The sequence below is a fragment of the Danio rerio genome, chromosome 23 (assembly GCF_049306965.1).
Source record: "Danio rerio strain Tuebingen ecotype United States chromosome 23, GRCz12tu, whole genome shotgun sequence".
NCBI lineage: Eukaryota > Metazoa > Chordata > Actinopteri > Cypriniformes > Danionidae > Danio > Danio rerio.
The window spans coordinates 32,446,698-32,466,781 of NC_133198.1; the positions used below are offsets into that span (position 1 = coordinate 32,446,698).

Genomic DNA, 20,084 nt, shown 5'->3' on the forward strand with positions numbered 1-20,084 from the left:
ACACATATATATATATATATATATATATATATATATATATATATATATATATATATTTATATATATATATATATATATATATATATATATATATATATATATATTATATTTTATATAATAAAATACTGATACAACTAAATTCTCTTAAAAATGCAAAACAATGCAAATGGTAATTCGCTGAGAGCAATTAATTAAAAAAAATTTTTTTTTGTATATTACACTTTTGTAATAGAAAATACATAATTATGTATATTTTTGATATAATGGTGAAAGATTAAACCTTGCTCAGTTGATTAACTATAACCACAAAAACATAAAAAACCTATGTTGAACTAACTGAAACTAAAAGAGAAAAATACATAACTACATTTCAAATAAATAATAGAAATGACAAAGTTACTAAGCATCTTTGAAAAAAAAAAACAAACAAACATCTATATTAGCATAAAAATAAGCCTTGGTTACTAAACTTGAAGCAGAAAAAAAAATCTAAATATTATTAAAAAGTATAATAATATTTAAGGAATATAGTAGCAATCCGGTTATTATATAAAATAACAATTATAGCATAAAAGTGTATTCTTTTATAAAAATGAAAAAAGGTACTACTGCAATATAGTGAAATAGAACATCTAAAAATATAAAGTAATACCATACAATAAAAGGTAATAGTTTAAATAAACTTAAATATTATTCATAAATGGCACAATTATTATTTTATGGCGTAAAAAATACCATCTACACTTAATTGCCTTTGTTTTGCAAAATATGTGGATGATGATGTAAGAAAGGAAATGCAACAGCTATAATTGTGTGCGCATTACCATTTATTACAGTTCAAAGAGCTGGGTCCAAAAGAAGTTTGTAGCAAAGGAAGCAAATCCCTGTACAGAATAGATAAACCATTTTAAGTCACTGGAAAAAAACACTCTTTAATTTATGCTAGAATCCAACAGCTGGGGTTAATATTAATAATAAAAGATGAACGTTTATGATCCAAAAAACTGTGGTGAAAACAACAAAACGAAACAAAAAAAGAAAGAGACATGTTGTACTGGCATTTTATAATGATCATGCTACAACACAGCTTCACATTCTTTCATTTCATCCTGGGTTTGAGCTCAGACGTCTGATTTAGCTTTTAGTCTATGGGGTACAAAAAAGAAACAAAAATGAAACACAGAGTCTGTCAAAGTCTGATACTCCAATGGTAACTTACCATCAAATGACATCAACATTTATGGTATTCTTCTCAAGGAGGCCTGTTATAATTCAATTTCCTCCTCTGACCATATAAAATAAACAGCAAGTTTGAGACTTGGTTGTAAATTGTATATCTAGAGCCAATGTTTTTTACTTATACTCGGCGTAAAAATAGAAATACTGGTGTTACTCAACATTCAAGTCTCACGAAAAACACAAAAAAAGATGTTTTCCCTCACCATCGGGATAATCAAACGCACTTTGAGATGTGAAACTGTGTGCCCTTTTCAGCTTGGCATGTATGGAGACATACACATTCAAAAATCAAACAGTTTCAAAAGTCTAAACTTTATTATGCTTCAATTTAGAACCATGAGCCTTTCCGACTCGATTAAGAGGATAAAGGGAGGCAAAAACAATTTGGGTACTTCTTTTTTTTTTTCTCCTTTCTTCTTTTTCTCCAGTTCACTTCCAGCATGGTGAAAACATGTAAAGCTGAGAAAACTCAGTAGCGGCCGGTCTGCTTCTCTCTCATCCAGGCCTGGATTCGCTCCTTCAGCTCTGGGACTGTGGAGAGGATAAAAGCAGAGTCAGCATCAGACCGTCTCATAATTAAAAGAAAGTCAGTGAGTGCATTTGGCAGTGCTGGTTGGCACCTGGTTCCAGCATGCTCTCGGTCAGAGGCTGTCTGTTGAAGGGGTCAGTGGGAGAGTTCAGCAGGTGTCGCAGGATGATGGAACGGTCCATTATGTTGCCCGAGGGAAGTTGCACGGGATCGGTCATGAGAGTGTCCATCAGCGGGTCTGTTTAGGAAATATGTCGGTGTTATTGATAAACTCCAAAAATGCATTTGTGAATACACTTAAAAAAAAAAAAAAAAATTAATAATAATAATAATAATAATAAAGAGACATCTGTTTATTTAAACTACTTATTTAAACTAAGCTGGAACAACACAATTCTTGAGTTTTTAGGGAAACAACTTTATGTTCAACCCACTTAAAGTTAACTAAATTCCTTTATGTTGCCCCAACACAAATCAATTATGTGGAACCCCATTTTTATTTTTTTTTTAACATTGTATAATTACAATGCGACGCGACGGCTGCCACAGGACAACGGCGCCAGTGCTCTCACCACACACCAGCTATTGGTGGAGTGGAGAGACAGTGATAGAGCCAATTCGGTGGAAGGGGATGATTGGGAGGCCATGATCATATGGGCCGATAGAGGGACTTTGGCCAGGACACCGGGGTTACACCCCTGCTCTTTCACGAGAAGTGCCATGGGATTTTTAATGACCACAGAGAGTCAGGACCTCGGTTTAACGTCTCATCCGAAAGACGGTAAAGATGGTAAACTGATAAACTGTAATATATACTGTAACGCAAGTGTAAACTGTGGTGCAGTGTGATTATAGCGTAGAAAACTGAAGCCTATTGAATAATTAGTTTATTTCTACAGTCGTGTTGTACCACAGCAACAATATAATTACTATGACAGTTTAATTCAATCAATTATCTATAGTTTGCTTTCAAACACTAGTATTTTTTCATGTAATGCAATCGCTTATAGAGTATCTACTGCCTCGATGACAGCCAAATATCGTCATCTTGGAATTATAAGGTTACATCTGCGTTCTGAATGACTTTGAGATATTGAGCTTCAAAGTGCTTGCATTTCATAAGGCAAACTATGAGTGTAACATTTGTTTAAAAAAAAAAAAAAAAAAGAGAGATTTTAGTTTAAAATCAAAACAACTTGTATACCTCAATTTTGACAAAAATGTCAGATAGAACCTTATAATTCTATGTTGATGATATATTTTAGTTCAGTCGAAAACTTGACGCTCTTTATGGTATAGGGGTCATACCCAACACATGTGCTTATTTTCAATTTATACCTCCTTTGAAATATGGTGTAAATCGCAAAAATACAGGCTTTCCTCTATGTCTCCCATTCAGATTTTTACTTCCTGTTCTACATCTGAATTACGTGCATCACCAGAACCAGGTGATTCAAAAACAACCTATATGTAGTTTTAAAGAAACAAAAAAAAAACAAGGGGGGTGGGGGCCTTAGAAAAAGGATATATATACAAACCATGTATGTAATGTAGTTGTTTACAGAATCCACAATGTACATTTAAAGTTAGTTATGCATTGTTTTTAAGATCGGACTCCATCTTGCTTCAAAGATATTCATCTGAAGTCTAAGGTGTTATTAGTTTCTTTTTGTAAATTTTTCCAACTTTTCCGATCCATTGCTCATATACGAGTGGTCTGATCTGAGACAGTTAGATGCAATATATTTTAGCACCGCAGAAAACAATGTTTAAAGCACATAGTTAATTCTCCTTCAGGTATCACATCCAGGGTAGCTTCAGATGGATCAAAGGGATTATCAATAGAAAATATATCTCCGATTTATTTAAACACCTAAGTATTATATATTTATCTATAATACTTTAATATCATTATTCTTTCATTTAATTTGGTCAATTTCAAATGAATGCTTTTCTTTAGTGTTTTAGTGTTCAAAATATAAATCACATTTGAATCATCTGAAATAGGGTTGCATGATACAGGATAAATATGCAATCATGTTTTGAAATTTAGAAAGCAATATTTCTTGCGATATAACATTACCACAGTGAAATATCATATTTATTAGCTATTTTGAAAATCATTTATTTATTTAATGGTCATACTAAAATAATCATGTAATAATTGACTGAAAGCTTCAGTAGATATTCTGATTCTCATTCATGGTTGTCATTTTGCTTATGTTTCTACTCTCAGCATTAATATTTATTTCAGGCTCTTTGCTCTAAGGAGCTAGATTCACCCTTGAGCCCATTCTAACCAATGGCATAATGACACGTACTGGAGAGGAGGGTAAGGAGGTAGTAAAGACCCAATTTGGACAAAACAACCTACTACGTACATTAAAGAAAGATGGGAGAAAGAAGGTGCTATTATCATTTTAAATGAGGATTGGCTAAATATATGCAAATTACAATGGGCTACTTCACGTTCTTTGTATTGGAGAAAATTTTGATGGAGCAATATTATTAGTTTTTTCCTTATGGGAAGTCAAATTGTTGGAGGCAGTGCGGTTCACAGGACACCAACCATTTTCACATATTTTGAATATGTCCTAATATTAGAAGATTTTGGAAAGGGATACATAGCATTTTAAAAATATATATTTAATAATTTAATTAATATTTAGCTTTGAGGTACTTTACTAGGGTATGCCGTCAATGGATTTATTAGAAAGAAAAAACAAATAAGTCATCCTTGCTTCAAGTAAAAGCCTTTATGAGATGTTGGTATAAACCTTATCCTCCACAAATGCAAGATTTGATTGATGTTTTGAAAAATATATTCATTATGAAGAAAAATACTTACAATGTGAACAACCAAATAGATATATTTGTTGCCTTATGGTTTAAATTGAGTACATTACTCTCATTCAACCTAAAGTTTTTCTTCTATATAATGTTAAGATTTATTTTTACTTGTAATATTGTTTCAATATTGTCCCCCCCCCCCTTTTTTTGTATATAGTTTTGATAGGGATGATGTAAAATAAGGCAAAGGGATATGTTTTTTTGCAGTTATGAAGAAATTTGTGCTTCCTATTTGGTCCCTGATTGCGAAATTTAAACTGTAAAAGATGCAAGTGTGACGTATGTCTACTGATGCTGTGAATTGTATCTCTCTGCAATAAAAACCTAAATAATAAAATTTTAAAAAACTACTATTCATGTAAGACACAAATGCTTGGAACATAACAACATCTAGAAATCTCACTTCTCTGTGATACAGGTATTAAATAATCCGTTACAACAAAAACAATTAGCTTGGCCAATCACAGTCATTTCTGTTGAGCATCTAAACACTACAGCCAATCAGCAGTGTTTAAGAATGCACTCAACAGTGCTCAAATGTTGGCAGGAAATGGACATTTTTTTCAATTTCAGTAACGATTGGCACCTTAATGCTTTTGGCAACCCAATATTTAAAAATTTGGTTCTAAACTTAAGCATTTCTTCTGCACAAAAGTTATACTGAAGAATGTTGGGAAAAAAAGCAGTCATTGACATTCATAGTAAGAACAAAAAATACTATGGAAGTCAATGGCAGCTTTTTCCAACATTCTTCAGTACATCTTTCTTGGTGTTCAACAGAAAAAAGAAACTCAAACAGATTTGAAACAAGTAGACGATGAGTAAATGGGTGAACTAATTCTTTGATGAAGAACACTGACCTTTAAACTCATCCGGAGCGTCACTGTAATCCATCTCTGACTGAGAATTGCGGGCTACAATCTCCTCCACCTTCTCCAACAGAAGCTTGAATTTCTCAATAGCGATGGTGGATTTAATACCCGCCTTTCTCATTTTGGAAATGACCTCCTCAAAGAGCTCCCTGCTATACGACCGCTGAAAACATAAAGAAAAAAAGTCAGTTACAACCATTGAACAAACAACGGTTAAGATTTTAGAAACAGACCAAAAACAGACCTGGTCATCTGCGATGGCTTTAGCAAATCGGGGACAGTCTAGCTGCAGGTAGATGTCAGTGAGCTGATCCAGAAGCTTTTTTGGCTCGAAACCATATTTTTCAGGGTTTTCCACCTTCAAGTCTCGACATTTAGGCCCACATAGCTGCTGCAGGTTATAATTCAACATGGCAGCCAGACGAGGACCCAGTTCCTATTTAATATAACAGAACACACGAGTCACTCACAAACAAAGCCTATAAATATAGTATTGTCTTCTTAGTGTCATTAGAGGAGCCTTTGCTAACGCCTCCTCTGAAAAAACTCAATGTTCTGACACTGGCAGTGATTCAGTGTTCCCTGAAGACTATAAATACCTGAGAGCGCAGAAAATTATCTTCTTCTATATTGACCTTATTCTTAATGTATGAGTGGGCGGAGCCATCAAAACTTTTTGGCTCGAGACTTCCGGTCTCATTCACTGCTATTGACATTAGTAACTGCTCATCATGCTGCTTGATATTACAAACTATTATTTCTACTATTCTACTTGTGATGTATAGTCATGACCACAGCAAGTCATTTGAAGGTTTTCTGCCGTTTATTATTCCTAGTCATGTCTCCCAAGGGCAACTGAATCAGAAGTTCTAAAGCAATCACAAAAACGAGCCCACCGCATGACAGAATCAGGTCAATTAACCAAATCTAAAAGAATTTTACATTTGTTACACTATTCTTGGATTTTTAGGTGCTTCCTATTGTTGATATGTTTTTGTATGTTTGGTAGTGTGTGTTTTAGGTTAAACATTTGTCATCAGTGGATTTTAACTTTATTTATTAAGCATTGGATGTTTAATAAATTGAAGTTGAAATTCATCATGGATCCATTTAACAAATGAAAAGTAACTGTAAAGGCATAATAATGTCACAAAAAATATTTGAAGAACACTAAAATTGTCAAACTTGTAACAAAATTGTGTGTATTATTAAAGTTGAAGTGCAATGGAAGCTTTTATTAATAGCTTAAATTAGTATCCTCTTTTATATATTTTCTGTTTATATTTTTTTAGATAGTTTGAGTAATTTGAGGGATTTTGTATAGTTTCTTTTAAATTAATCTACAAAAATATATGTTATATCATGTTTTTAGTTTTTTTTAACGATAATAACCCTGTTTGAACATTGGTAATAATACTAAATGTTTCTTGACCACCAAATTAGCATATAAAAATGATTTAAGTATCATGTGACACTGAAGAATAATGATCTTGTGAATATAATGAATAATCAGCTCTGAATCACAGTAGTGAACAACATTTTAAAACTAATTAAAACTGACAAAGTTTATACTGAATAATAATAATTAAGATAATTATACACTGAATTGAAATTTTCGCAGGTAAAAAAATTAATTCGACATCACGTTGAGTGAATAGTATTGACACACTGCCTCTGAAACTTTTGTCCGTCATAAAAAAATATAAAACGGGTTTGTTTTTTTGCTTCCATTTTTCGCATATGAAAAAGTTTTGACAGTTCAGAGCCACCGTACAAGTGAAAAGCTAAATACAGAATGCCACAATTTGAGCTTTAGATAACTTAATGACAAACAGGGTGCATAAAATAAAGACAGAATGTGGCGGACAGTAGGCGCACCTCTGCCCTGCCACTTGGTGTGTGCGTCCATGCATTTGACTGCCCATAGACATTTTCATAGACGTTTGTTGCTTCAACACGTCAATGCGGCCACCATCTTTTGTAATGTCTATAGGTAATGCCAGTCTCTGTTCAGGATTTATTCACGTATGTGAATGTGTGAAGTATCACAAGCAATGTGTCAAAACTCCACTCATTTCCTAAAATAAACTTTGCATTTGGGGATAATCCAGTGCAGCTTTTTGATAATGAGATGAACTCTCCTTCTTCTAGTATTGGATGAACACAATATGTAGCCTACTCCTCTTTCTTTTTCTACTTTGGAGAAGAGAGGAGAACAGTGCATCACTGCTTGAACTGACTCCGAAATGTATTGTGTTTTTTCCTAATGGATTAATTAATATGCATCGGTTTGTTTGCATATGAATACGAAAAAAATGCATAAGAAAATTTCAGATTTCAGCGTGCAAAGACCGTTACTATTTCACAATATTATTTTTACAGTCTTTTGTTTTCCTAGGGTCAGACCTGTTATGTATAAGACAACTTCCAAAAATACTAATGAAAAAAATCATATTAACTCTACATTTTTGAACATTATTGTCTGCACACATGACATCAAGGTGTAATTTTTATAGCACATATGAATGTGACATAACTGTGTACTTACAGGCCTGAGGAACGGCTTCTGGACCTGTTTGGTGAGGATATGAAACATATCCACCGTTTCTGTGGCTAAAGCCAGGTAAGACCGTGACACTCGCTCATCCTGAGTCAACTGAGACTGTCTGCTCTGCTGCTGCTCCTGAAGACCACAACATTTCACATTCAATCACATCCAATTTGGAAACGCAGAACAAAAATTGTTCATGAAAGCACAAACGCTCCCGTTGTTTCATTCACTTTAAACTTCACCCTTCTGTTTTTCAGCCTTAATGCTAATGGTTTATAGCGGATAAGATAATGCATTAAATCCATTACACATAATGCAGTTAAAAGGGTGTGTGAGTGATTTATTAGTGAATTGGTGAGATGTGCTGACCCTGGGAAGCAAGTCCCATTGCTCCTTATTCTTCATTTCCTCCTGAATCTCATGGATGCGTTTCAGAGACTCCAAACTCTCGTCCAGCAGAAACGTTGTGTCATTTATTAACATGTTGATGTAGCGCACAAACTGTTTACCGGAGCTGCGGAATGAACAAAAGAAGAAAAGGTACGATTAACTTGTAACAAAAACAATTGTTAATATAATAACAACAATAGGGAAAACAACATAACAGATAAATAATATAAATATAACGTAAAACAAATAAAATGACTAAACATGTAAACATTTATTTTTTATTTCTCCAATTAGTGGTCTATACTAATGTGACCATAATAATATAATGTATATATTTTATAATATTCAATTAAATAAAAAAAAATATTAAATTTTTCTTTTATTAAATTCAATAAAAAAAATCTCCCACAAAAGATTCTTGGCTTTTTTTTGTAAATAAAAAAGTAGACTTTTTTATTGTTCAATAAGTGCTTTCAAAAAAAATTATACAAATTAATTTAAAACACAAAAGTAAGTTTAGTATCAATTACTATAAAGCTTATAAATTATCCCTTTATATTTTGTTTTTATATAAACATTTAGTTTTTTTATTTGAAGTATTTGTCTAATAAATTTGTCTAACTAGGAAACTTAAACTGCCACTAGGTGGCAGTAAACGTGTAATGAGCCAGTCATAAATCTAAAATAAAAAATACATAAAAATAATACATGAAAAAAAAAAAATTGTTCTCAGAAAGAAGTAATACTTATAATAGGTGTCAACAATCTCCAGCAAATCACACTCATGTGTTTTAGTCTTGTCCAGGATTGACGGAGTTTTAGTCTAAAATATTTGATTCTTTTGAAAATCCTTTAACATATCAGCCAGTCCAAACAGCAGTTACTTAGCACTGTTCAGAATTCCTTTCAAGCCAAATTGATTTGTTTTTTGAGTGAAAACAAACATCTCCACTTCATATGATACATGCATAAAATTATTAATTTTTTGCTTAAAGCTGGAAAAAAAGTATTTTTATTAAGAGGGTCTTTAAAAACTTTTTTATAAAACATGGAAACCTTTGTTGAATTATACTCATATTATTGATTTTGAAGCAGAAGAGGAATAATGTTTTATTCATTTACTGTATTATTTAATAACTACATTATTTTATTTTTATAATTTATTTACATTTAAATGTTCTTGGTTGTGTAGTCTGGTTGGAATGATATGGGAGATTGGCTTGGGATTAAAAACAGATCAATGTTAATACTTATTTTTGTATGTATATGATTTAGTATCTGCACAAAATGTTAATAGATATAATTTGGCAAAAAATGATTTGTTGTTTTACAGTATAAACTATACTTTAATTGCAAACTTCACTTCAGTCAATTAATCAATATGGAGGTTATGAGTAAATCACCATGACATAGTGTTCTCAGAAATAAATTACAAACTCACTTGAACTCCTCCAGGAAAGTGCCTTGGTGGTTAATGTTTTGCCAGAGGCTTTTGAAAATGGTGCTGATGTGATAGCGAATGGTGAACTTGTCATAGAACTCGCTTGTGGCTCCAGTGTGCTCCACATCTAGGAAAAACAAATACAATAATTCAGCAATAACTAGATTAAAATGCTCTGAAGAGCTCTGCAAATACTTGTGTGCCCCTTTCACCTGTGTAGAATTTCATAAGGGCGGGCACAAGCTGATTGACAGACAGCGGGTGGTTCTCCAACATCTCGAAGAAACGCTGAGTGCGCGGCTGTACCGCAGGGTTGGTGACGAACAACACCTCCACCAGCTTGGCAATTAAGTATGGGTTCTTTATATAATTCTGACTGCAAATGAAGACTATCAGGAAGGTCACAATGTCTTCAGTGCACGGCTCATAGAGAACCTGCGGAAAGTACCTGGGAGAAAGAAACATCATATTTCAGGCCCTATAATGCTACTTCAAAGAGCTCATTATATGAGAAATCTAAATTCTTTTATCATAAAAGAGGTCATCTTGCTATATATACACACAGTGTAAGTTACAGAAGTGAAAAAATGGTTTAAAAATAGCTGGAATGTGCAACTTTATTATGTAGTAGTATGACTAAACCCACTGTTCAGCTCGCTTATGGTTATCATGTCATCAGTTCGATTTGATTTCTAAGTGCATTGACGATGCTTTTCATCCATAAATTTAAATTTCACTTCACAACACAAGAATATAATTTTGTCTTTAAATACAAGCTGTCAGGTATATGAACTGTACCTTTAATTTTACCTGCTCAAAGAAAACTTGAATGTATCAAACAAAACTTTGTAAGTACAAACAAAAAAGTCAACAGAAACATTTAGGACAAATAGACAAAATTTATATCAAGTGATAATATCAAGTTAATGTCAAGCTTTTTGAGCGCTGTCAAGCAAGTTCTTAAACACCTGTGATTGGCCATTGTGCTCACACACTCAACAGAAAAAGCTGTGATTGTTTCAAACTATCACCGCTGTTCACAGAGTACTTGACACGGGCACTGAAGAACAGACACAACTACCTTCAGTGTCAGTGAATAAATGCCCCAGCAAACTTACAAACAGTGAATTGTGCACAGTTGTCTAATTGGTAAGTAGTTGGAGCATTTAATTACTCGCACTCGACTCCCTCGCCATAGTATGCTACCGTGACATAGCACATATGAGATAAATGACGTCAGTATGTATTAACTGATTATGATTATTACTGAACCGATACCAAATCGTCCATGTCTGATTTGCTGTGCAACAAATAAATAATTCATTTCTACACCCCTAACGGATACATCTCTACCAACTTTGCTACTCAACTCTCCAGTGTATTCATGTGGCTAGTGTTGTTTTGGATGCTGTACTACTGTCTGACCGCTGTTAAATGAGAAACTTCCACGTCAAAGAAGGCAAAGTTCCCCGAGTTCACACATAATGATTGTGCAATCATCACGGACCAATGGCAGCTCAAAAATGTTGAGGAGTCAAAACAAACTCCTCCAAAAGTTGGTTTTGGTGAGCTGTTTCAACCTGCTGATATTAACTCAAAAAGAACTTTGTTTTGGCCAGATTTTGTTCAAAATTACATCATTTGAGTTTGTTCTTTGATTTCGTATAGTGTACCAGGGCCTTTATTTTCATTTTTGGGTAAACTATCCCTTTAAGTAGCAAAATAACAAGGTTAATAGCGAGTCTTAGCATTCCATTCCTACTGATCCCAACATTAAGACAGAATTTACGTACAAATTTGCCTATGTATAGGTAAATTGGGTAAGCTAAATTGGCAGTAGTGTATGTGTGTGAACGAGGGTGTGTGGATGTTTTCCAGTGATGGGGTGCAGCTGGAAGGTATTGGAGGAAAACTAAAGAAAATCTTATATACACCTTATGTTACTCACATTAAATCTCTTCATATTTTTTGGAACATATATAAATCATGGATTAATAGACTAATACACGAATACATTGATTGTGTTCATTAGAAAAAAGGTTTTGACTAGCAACTGATTAACCAATCTTTTTCTCGTTATGTGATATGTTATACTAACTAAACTTCTTCTTTTATTATGGGGTCATGTACTGGAACATCTTGTTCAAAGTTCTGCTGACAAGGGAAATTGGCTGCAAGATATTGCAAGAGGTGGGCCTTGGTCCAGACTTCCTCTCTACCAAAAAAGATGTGCAAGGTCACAAGAAGGGTATGGTTGTCAAGAGTTATGAAATATGTGAAAGGTGCAATTAACTATACAAATCTTCTGTGCAGAAAGAGAATGGTGAAGGAGGAAATACCAAATTTGCAGAGGAGCAGCCCGGAACTCACCCCTCTTTACTCCTTCTGTCTATAAAACTGGGTTTCTAGACACCGGGCAAGTGCAGAGCACCTGACGTTAGTCCCGGTTAGCATTGTATAACAGCTAGACTATCTTTGGTGTATGCCCAGAGCTCTGAGCATCGAATTACTCATTTGTATTCAATAAATTACTAATCTTTTAAGCATTGAACAATTTCTCCTCACGCATGGAATAGAGAGACATACTCCAACAAAGGGCATCCGATGCCATATGCTGGATAAGTTGGCGGTTCGTTCTGCTGTGGTGACCCCCGATTAATAAAGGCACTAAGCCGAAAAGAAAATGAATGAATGAATATTATGTTTTAAAAGTTGTGAGGACAAAAGTACATAATATAAAGTGTGTAACAGAAGGAGTATGCAAGCTTTGGGACATACTGCTTCCTCTTTAACAGAATAGCTCTGTTGGTTATTTACGTGTCCTGTCAAACATCTGGTCATATCGTTCACATTTATTTTTGCTATTTATTGTGATACCATATAAAAGTAGCAGCAGCAGGTTAATCAGTCATTCATGCATGCATTATGCTAATTTGTAACAAACATATGGAGTTGGTGTAGGAAGACTGAAATAACTGATAATTTCAGTTCTAGTAATAAATCTCATTACAGGCAGGTCATTCTTTAAAAAAAAGTTAATAGTGCACTTTGATCTTTGAAGCTTTATAGACCTTGTATATTCACAAACAGTGATTTTACATGACGTACACTTAAAAAAAAAGAAGTGTATATAAACTTACTGCACAATAAAAAGCATGAACTCAGCCACATCTTCAATGTAAAACTCGGGCAGTGCTGCAAAGCTTTTGGGGATTTCTGGATTCAGAGGCAGGGATACACTGCAAGAGGATAAAAGTCAGGAAATCAGAACATCTCGAAGAGTAAGTGTATAATAAATGGGAGAGGTCAGATGAACTGACTGTGGGAAGGCAGGCTCCACCATACGCAGGATGAGCTGGATGACCATACTGAAGAACTGCAGACATCTGCGGAGGAGGTTCTCATCCAGCAGCCCTGCATCTGCACACGCTTTAGAGCGCACCAGTTTCTGTTCACACAAACAATGAGACGACAATAAAACACTACACTATTTACTTACTCTGATAAGTATAATAGAAATATTTAAATTCACTCGTTAAATGAATTATATACATGTTATATTACGTGTTAATATTACTTATTATTGCAGAAAATATTCTATTTATTCATACCTTAAATATTGGACTCAAATAAATAAATGTGTAAATATGGAAAAATCTAAAACACACCTTGAGCTGTGTTTTACATCTCTTAAGCATCTCCCGATGACGACCAGCCAACGGGGAATCCTTCCACTGGTTCTCACTGTTCTTCAGCTCCTCTACAGTTCTGCAAAACACACACACACACACATATTCAGTCTTGTGCAAATTACTTCTCTTGACAGCTTAAAAAAAAAAAAAAAAAAAAAACCTTCCACAGAGAATTTTACTGGCCTATAATCTTAACGTTATACCTTTTTCTAACAACAGGGGTCGCTGCGGCTCAGCTCTATCGGGCATCATGAGGCAAATAAACAATGCGAGCAACCTTACAAGCTGAATGTGAAGGACTTGAATCTCTGCCACTGATGCAGCACTAACACATAAGCTGATATTATGGGCTAAGATGACTTTAGAGCTGCAAGAAAACACCTTCTGCAAGAGGCACCAGGACAGGACAGGATTAGCCAGTCTCATCAGAAAGAGATTAAAAGCTTTTTCACGATGCATGACAGAGCACATCATATCTATGATGGGCTATCTGACATAAGTGAAGACTAATACAAGATGTTCCACTTTGAGGATCACCTTAACTAGCCTTTATCTTCTAGCTTACTGATCCATTATTTCGATTGCAGTAAAGACGCAAAATGTGTGTGGTCTCAATGCTGTGGAATTATGCAGAACTAAGGTGTCTGATCTGTTTACAATTTAGAGTTCACAATATCCTGAGATTTCACCATGTACTCTTTGCACATCAAAAAGGGCTGTTAAAGGTAATAAAAGCATTTTAGTACCAAATCAGTACTTGAGATTTAAAAATGCAGCAGAACTAGCATTTCTGCAGTGCCAGCAGTATTGAGCACTGGGTTAAACCAGTACCAGTTGTAAGACGACTGTTTTATAACTCATTCTTATGCATATTTGTTGTGTGAGTGTTCTGTTAAGCTTTCTATGTACATGTTTTCCAGTGCTGAGCATTGTAGTCCATAAATAAATTAAATATAAAAAGCGCTCGTCATAAAAATGAAAGCCTTGAACATTTGCCACAAAACCCCAAAGGTGCAAATCCATGAACTAAACCACTTAAAAAAAAAACTACAAAAATCTAATTAAAAATAGAGAAATGCAAAAGTAATAATTTAAAGCAGAAAATGCTGAGTTCCACACAATTCCTTCATGTTGTCCCAGCACAAATCGATTACGTTAACTTAATTGTTTTTACAAATTTAAGTGGATTGAACATAAAGCATGATTGAGTGTTGTTTGTTTCATCAGTAGAAATGACATACTTTGAATTTAGTACTAATAATAATACAAATAATTAAGTTTGTAGAAAGCATAGGGAAACAATCTTAAAGGCACAATATGGAAGATTTTTTTCATTAAAATATATATGATAATTCAATTCCAATGTCAACCTTGGCATGAAAAAAATTCAGTTTGTACCAAAATACGGAAACTGTTTCTGGGTTTTTTAGGTAAGCAAGTATTTTACAATACTATAGAAATACTCAAAAATGCATCTGTCAGTGTTTTCAAACTATTCTATTTGATTTACCAAAGTCACACAAGTGGCTATTTCACATCGGTCACATCCATAACTGAGAGATGTCACATCCATAACACTTTCCACATAAAAGTGAAAATATTTAATTAAATAAAACCAATCATTTTTGTTTTATAGAAAGCCAACTTGTATCCTTTTGATTATCATTGTTTCTTTTGGGTTGTGTAGTTTAATTTACAGACTTTCTACAAAGTATGTTGTATACTGTAAACCGCAGAGTATTTTTGTCATTTAAAAGTACAAAACATGTTTACATATTGATATTTTTCTGGTCCCATAACTCTGTGGCAACTTGTTCTGGAAAATATAAACAGATGTTTAAATATAATATTAACATATACTTTCTATGTGAATTTATGTTTTGAGTTTTTACTGCAAATGTTACATCCATAACGCTGGAATGGCTCATATATATATATAATATTATTATATATATTATTATTAATATTATTAATATAAATTTAAAACAGAACAGTGTTATATATTTTCCTGACTAATGCGCTTGCATTATCCCAAATTTTTAAAAGAATATTCAAATTCAGAGAAATAAGCAGTTTAACTAGTGATAGGACCTGTGTCCTCCTGTGTCGCCATACTTATGACATCACATGCCCTCAATTTCTGGTTAGATTTGTTTTATTGAAAACAATATTAAAGATGCTTCTTTCATATGTTGTGTTATATTAGACTGTACAGAGCAGCGTTAAAACGGAAGCTTAAAATGTATTTAGTATGATAAAACAGCGCTGCTTTTTCTCAATGTGACCATTAGAGAAAGAATCTGAAGCAGTCCACTATGGTATAATAAAAGCTCTGTTGCTTTTGTGCCATGTCACGCTCATCTCTTTTTAGCAATTACTTCAACGCTCTCATTTCACTTTTACAGCTTTCAGGCTTACTCTAACTTCATACTACCACGAGAATAAGGTGTCAAATATTTTTGCTCATCCATAAACATGTTTTTGCATGAGCACCATTGGATATAATGATTTCACACTCAGTCACTGCATCATCAAACTACGCCTTTGTTTGTCATAAATATGCGCCCTCTACAGGTTAAAATTATATATTGTGCCTTTAATTAAACTGCAGTGCTTCATGAAAGTGGAGTTCTTAAAGTTTCTTGTTGTGGTTTTCTTGCTGCAAATCTATGATTAGTGGAACGGTCTGTACAATCATGAATACAGTTTTTGTGTACAAATTCCACATTTCAAAAACGTATTCATTTGAACAAGTGGCTCATGTAAAATGCATGTAGTCAATTCACAACCTTGAAAATCACAAAGGGTCCATCTATAAAGGTATAGTTCACCCAAAATTAAAGTTTCCATGATTTACACATCCTCCATTTTCTAGCAACTATTAAGATTCAATTTCCCGAAGGACAAAATGAATGACTGCTCCATACTCGACCTGCAACTGTTATATGCTAACGTTAATATTTACAGTTTTAAACAGTTGAATAAAATATACTATGATGATGTCAACTGGAGGACTTGCAATAATGTGCACTTTGTGAAGCTGCTTTAAAACATTAATTATTGTAAAAAAAAGCACTATAAAAATGAACTTGAATTGAATAAAAGCATGGAGATCTTGCAAAGGGAGAACATTTGTACTGCAAAGACTGATATTTTACTGCCATTTGGTACAATGACAACACTTTAATTGATTATAACCATATATGGTTAAGTTAGCAAATGTTGTTTGGTTGTTTTTATGAGTGAATCTGTGTGAAGCACCTGTTCAGATCCCTGATGGCCCTCAGTCTCCTTATGTAGCGCCGACAGCATGGGAGGATGGACAGATGATGTGCGTGAAGCGTTAAGAAAAAGCACTCCGTTGGGAACTTGGGCTCTGAAAACTTGGTTGGGTCTTCATCTGTGGGAAAATTAGAGGAACAATAAACCGGCTGCCTGAAGTCAAACTAAGCATCTAAAGTCATTTATTTGTTCCAGAACAGAGCCCACACTCACGCAGCTCAGTGAGCCAGCTCTTTAGTTCCTCCATAGTGGCTTTGAGCCGCGTCTCTTCCGGGCTGACATTCAGCCGACATTTGGGGTGGAAGATATAGAGAGGATCCACTGTTTCCAGCTTGATCTTCATACTGAGCTGCTGCAGGACCCACAGGAAGTTCATCATGAAGCCGTCTGTGGACACCAACTTATCATCGGTCTAAAAAAAGAAAAGAGAAATAGAATTGCATCATGTGCTCTCATTAAATCGCAAGACCTAGATCCATTAAGAGATCTAATCTATTGTTTGTTTGTTTTTTAATTGAATTTTCTGCATATTACATGATATCAGCTAATTACCACATTAACTTTAAAATAAACACTTCCCTACCCACAACCCACTGCTTCCTATAAGGGAAAAATAGTAAATCAATCATTATATAAGCAAATAAATAATTATGATAAAAAAAAACAGTAAGATTATTTTATGAAATTAAATTAATAATGAAAAAAGCATAAATAAAATATATTTATAATTACAGTTGAAGTTAAAATTATTAAACCCCCTTTGATTTTTATCCTTTTTTAAATATTTCTCAAATGATGTTTAACAGAGCAAGGAATTTTTCACAGTATGTCTGATAATATTTTTTCTGCTGGGGAAAGTCTTATTTGTTTTATTTCGGCTAGAATAAAAGCTGTTTTTAATTTTTTAAACACCATTTTAAGGTAAAAATTAATAGCCCCTTTGAGCCATTTTTTTCGATAGGCAATTTATTGTATAATGATGGTTTGTTTTGTAAACTAATTACCCTAACCTGCCTAGTTACCCTAATTAACCTAGTTAAGCCATTTAGTTAATGTCACTTTAAGCTGTATAGAGGTGTCTTGAAAAATATCTAGTCAAATATTATTTACTGCCATCATGGAAAAGATAAAATAAACCAGTTATTAGAACTGTGTTATTAAAACTATTATGTTTAGAAATGTGTTGAAAAATTTTTTTCTCCGTTGATTTTTTTCCAACTTATTACAAGCAAACAATTATTTTGGTCACGTATCAAAAGAGGGTAGCGATACCCGTTTTTTTTTCCACATTCAAGCACAGACGGTCATCAAGAATACCTTGGTAAGATGGCATTTAGAAAGAACCCCACTGGAACAGATTTACCTGCATCTGAGCCTTCTTCACATTACGATTCACAAGAGCTGCCATGTAGCTCAGAGCTGCTTCCCTTGTCTCTCCATTCAGCAAGATGTTGTGCAGGATTTTAAACAGATCTCCCTGGAAAAACACCACCAGCACAGCACAAATACAATTACCAAATGTTTTTTGTTTTACAAATATGCTGATATTTAATTTGGATTTTAACATATAGGAAATATATTGAATTAGAAGTTTAAATTTAATGGCCAGTTGTTCCAAACCTATGAGACTTTCGTTTATCATTGGAACACAAATTAGGATATTCTGGTTCAAATCTGAGAGTGAAAGTCTCACAGGATTAGGAAGAGAGTAAGTGATTAGTAATAATTTTATTTTTTAACAGTAAAAAAAAAGTATTTTTGTAAAGGTTCTTGAAACAATAATTATTGTGAAAAGCGCTTCAATTAAATTAAAAAAATAAACTTGAATTTAATTTTTGGCTAAACTAACTCTTATTTTAGAAAAAGACTCACTATCTGATTTAGTATATTAAAAATGTCCATTTTTTCTTTCTTTAAAAGTAAAAATATTGCAATGCATTTATACTACAACAAAGATTGACTAAAACAACACAAAGGTCTGGTTGAAAACCTAAATCACCAAAACCCAAAAGCGGACAAAGAGTCATGCACCCCTGCTCTATAAAAAGAATACACTTCTAATATTGGAGCAGCTCATTAATAATCTAGGAGGAGTATGTGATATGAAGGCTCACCCTGGCAGACTCCAGATAGTGCTGCAGAGACTGGCTGACCACACGCGTGTTCTCCATAGTGATGGCAGGGCCTGAGAAGTACTTGTCTCCCACTTTAGTCTACAGAACATCAGACAGACAGCTAAATAAGGTACTTTCCTCCCATCATCCTTCATCGGAGCTGTGGCTTTGCATCAAGTCGTATTTGTTTAAGGAGAAAAACGACTTACGTCATCTTCAGCGAACACAGAAAGGCTGAAGAACGCTCCGAGGAAGGAGAGTCTTTGAATTTCTCTTCCTGTCCCGGGACTGAGAGGGTCAGGACACCACAACGGCAGAGAGGTGATCTAAAAATACACGTAGACAGGCAATATTACCAGTGAACCACATAACCTGACTGACTTCAGTTCTTAATCTATGGAAAAAAACCTACCAAATTGCATACAGGGTGAGTCTTCCCGAACTTGATTTCACAGAGCTCGGCCAAAGCCTGGAAAATAACATCATATTGTTCATGGACATTAAATAAGAATCTGAGGTCTGTGACAAATTTAGAGTAGATTTTTTTAGGGTATAAAATGTGCTAAATATCAGATAAATCTAACTGTAGTGGCATATACATTAAGAGTTTTTGTGGTGATAATGTTGTCTATATTAGGCCTTTAAAAGAACAACAAGCAGATTCTTACCATCAGAGGGAACTTGAAGTTGTCACTGTCAAAAGAACATTCTTTTACAGCTAAAGCAAGCCCTTGAAGAATGGGAACGAAGATCTGAAAGAATAACAATGCTGACCATTATCAGGATGAAACTGCATTTATCTAAAGTAAACAAGCTTCTTGTCTATTCTTCTAATCTTCAATAGTTACAGATCATTTTAAATGGCATACACTACCACCCAACCAGTGAGGATTTTTAATACAAAAGAGGTTGTTTACACTCATGAAGGATACATTTATACAAGAATATTTAAATATACAATAATTAGTGAAATATTTTTGCAATGATGCTTCTCTATTTAAATATATTTACAATTTTAATTTATTCTAGTGTTGAAACAGCCATTACCGCATTGTTTAGTGTCATATGATCTTTCAGAAATCATTCTAATATTCTAGTTTCATATTCAAGAAACATTTCTTTCT

General features: G+C 33.9%; 1 protein-coding gene across 3 annotated transcripts in view; it reads right to left on the reverse strand.

Moving 5' to 3' along the window:
• Positions 1-809: 809 nt before the first annotated feature.
• Positions 810-20,084, reverse strand: part of ube4b (ubiquitination factor E4B, UFD2 homolog (S. cerevisiae)) — a 46,393-nt gene continuing 27,118 nt past the window's right edge. For all 3 annotated transcript variants that reach the window (NM_194362.2, XM_068216660.1, XM_021469719.2), the window contains 18 exons: positions 19,629-19,712; positions 19,373-19,429; positions 19,170-19,286; positions 18,961-19,059; positions 18,210-18,323; positions 17,060-17,258; positions 16,826-16,964; positions 13,541-13,640; positions 13,193-13,320; positions 13,013-13,111; positions 10,085-10,320; positions 9,873-9,999; positions 8,411-8,555; positions 8,039-8,173; positions 5,735-5,926; positions 5,479-5,653; positions 1,860-2,006; positions 810-1,770 (listed from right to left, as the gene is read on the reverse strand). In NM_194362.2, the coding sequence (NP_919343.2) occupies positions 1,709-1,770; positions 1,860-2,006; positions 5,479-5,653; positions 5,735-5,926; positions 8,039-8,173; positions 8,411-8,555; positions 9,873-9,999; positions 10,085-10,320; positions 13,013-13,111; positions 13,193-13,320; positions 13,541-13,640; positions 16,826-16,964; positions 17,060-17,258; positions 18,210-18,323; positions 18,961-19,059; positions 19,170-19,286; positions 19,373-19,429; positions 19,629-19,712 (2,355 nt within the window). In that variant the 3' untranslated portion in view covers positions 810-1,708. The remainder of the gene's footprint in view (positions 1,771-1,859; positions 2,007-5,478; positions 5,654-5,734; positions 5,927-8,038; positions 8,174-8,410; positions 8,556-9,872; positions 10,000-10,084; positions 10,321-13,012; positions 13,112-13,192; positions 13,321-13,540; positions 13,641-16,825; positions 16,965-17,059; positions 17,259-18,209; positions 18,324-18,960; positions 19,060-19,169; positions 19,287-19,372; positions 19,430-19,628; positions 19,713-20,084) is intronic.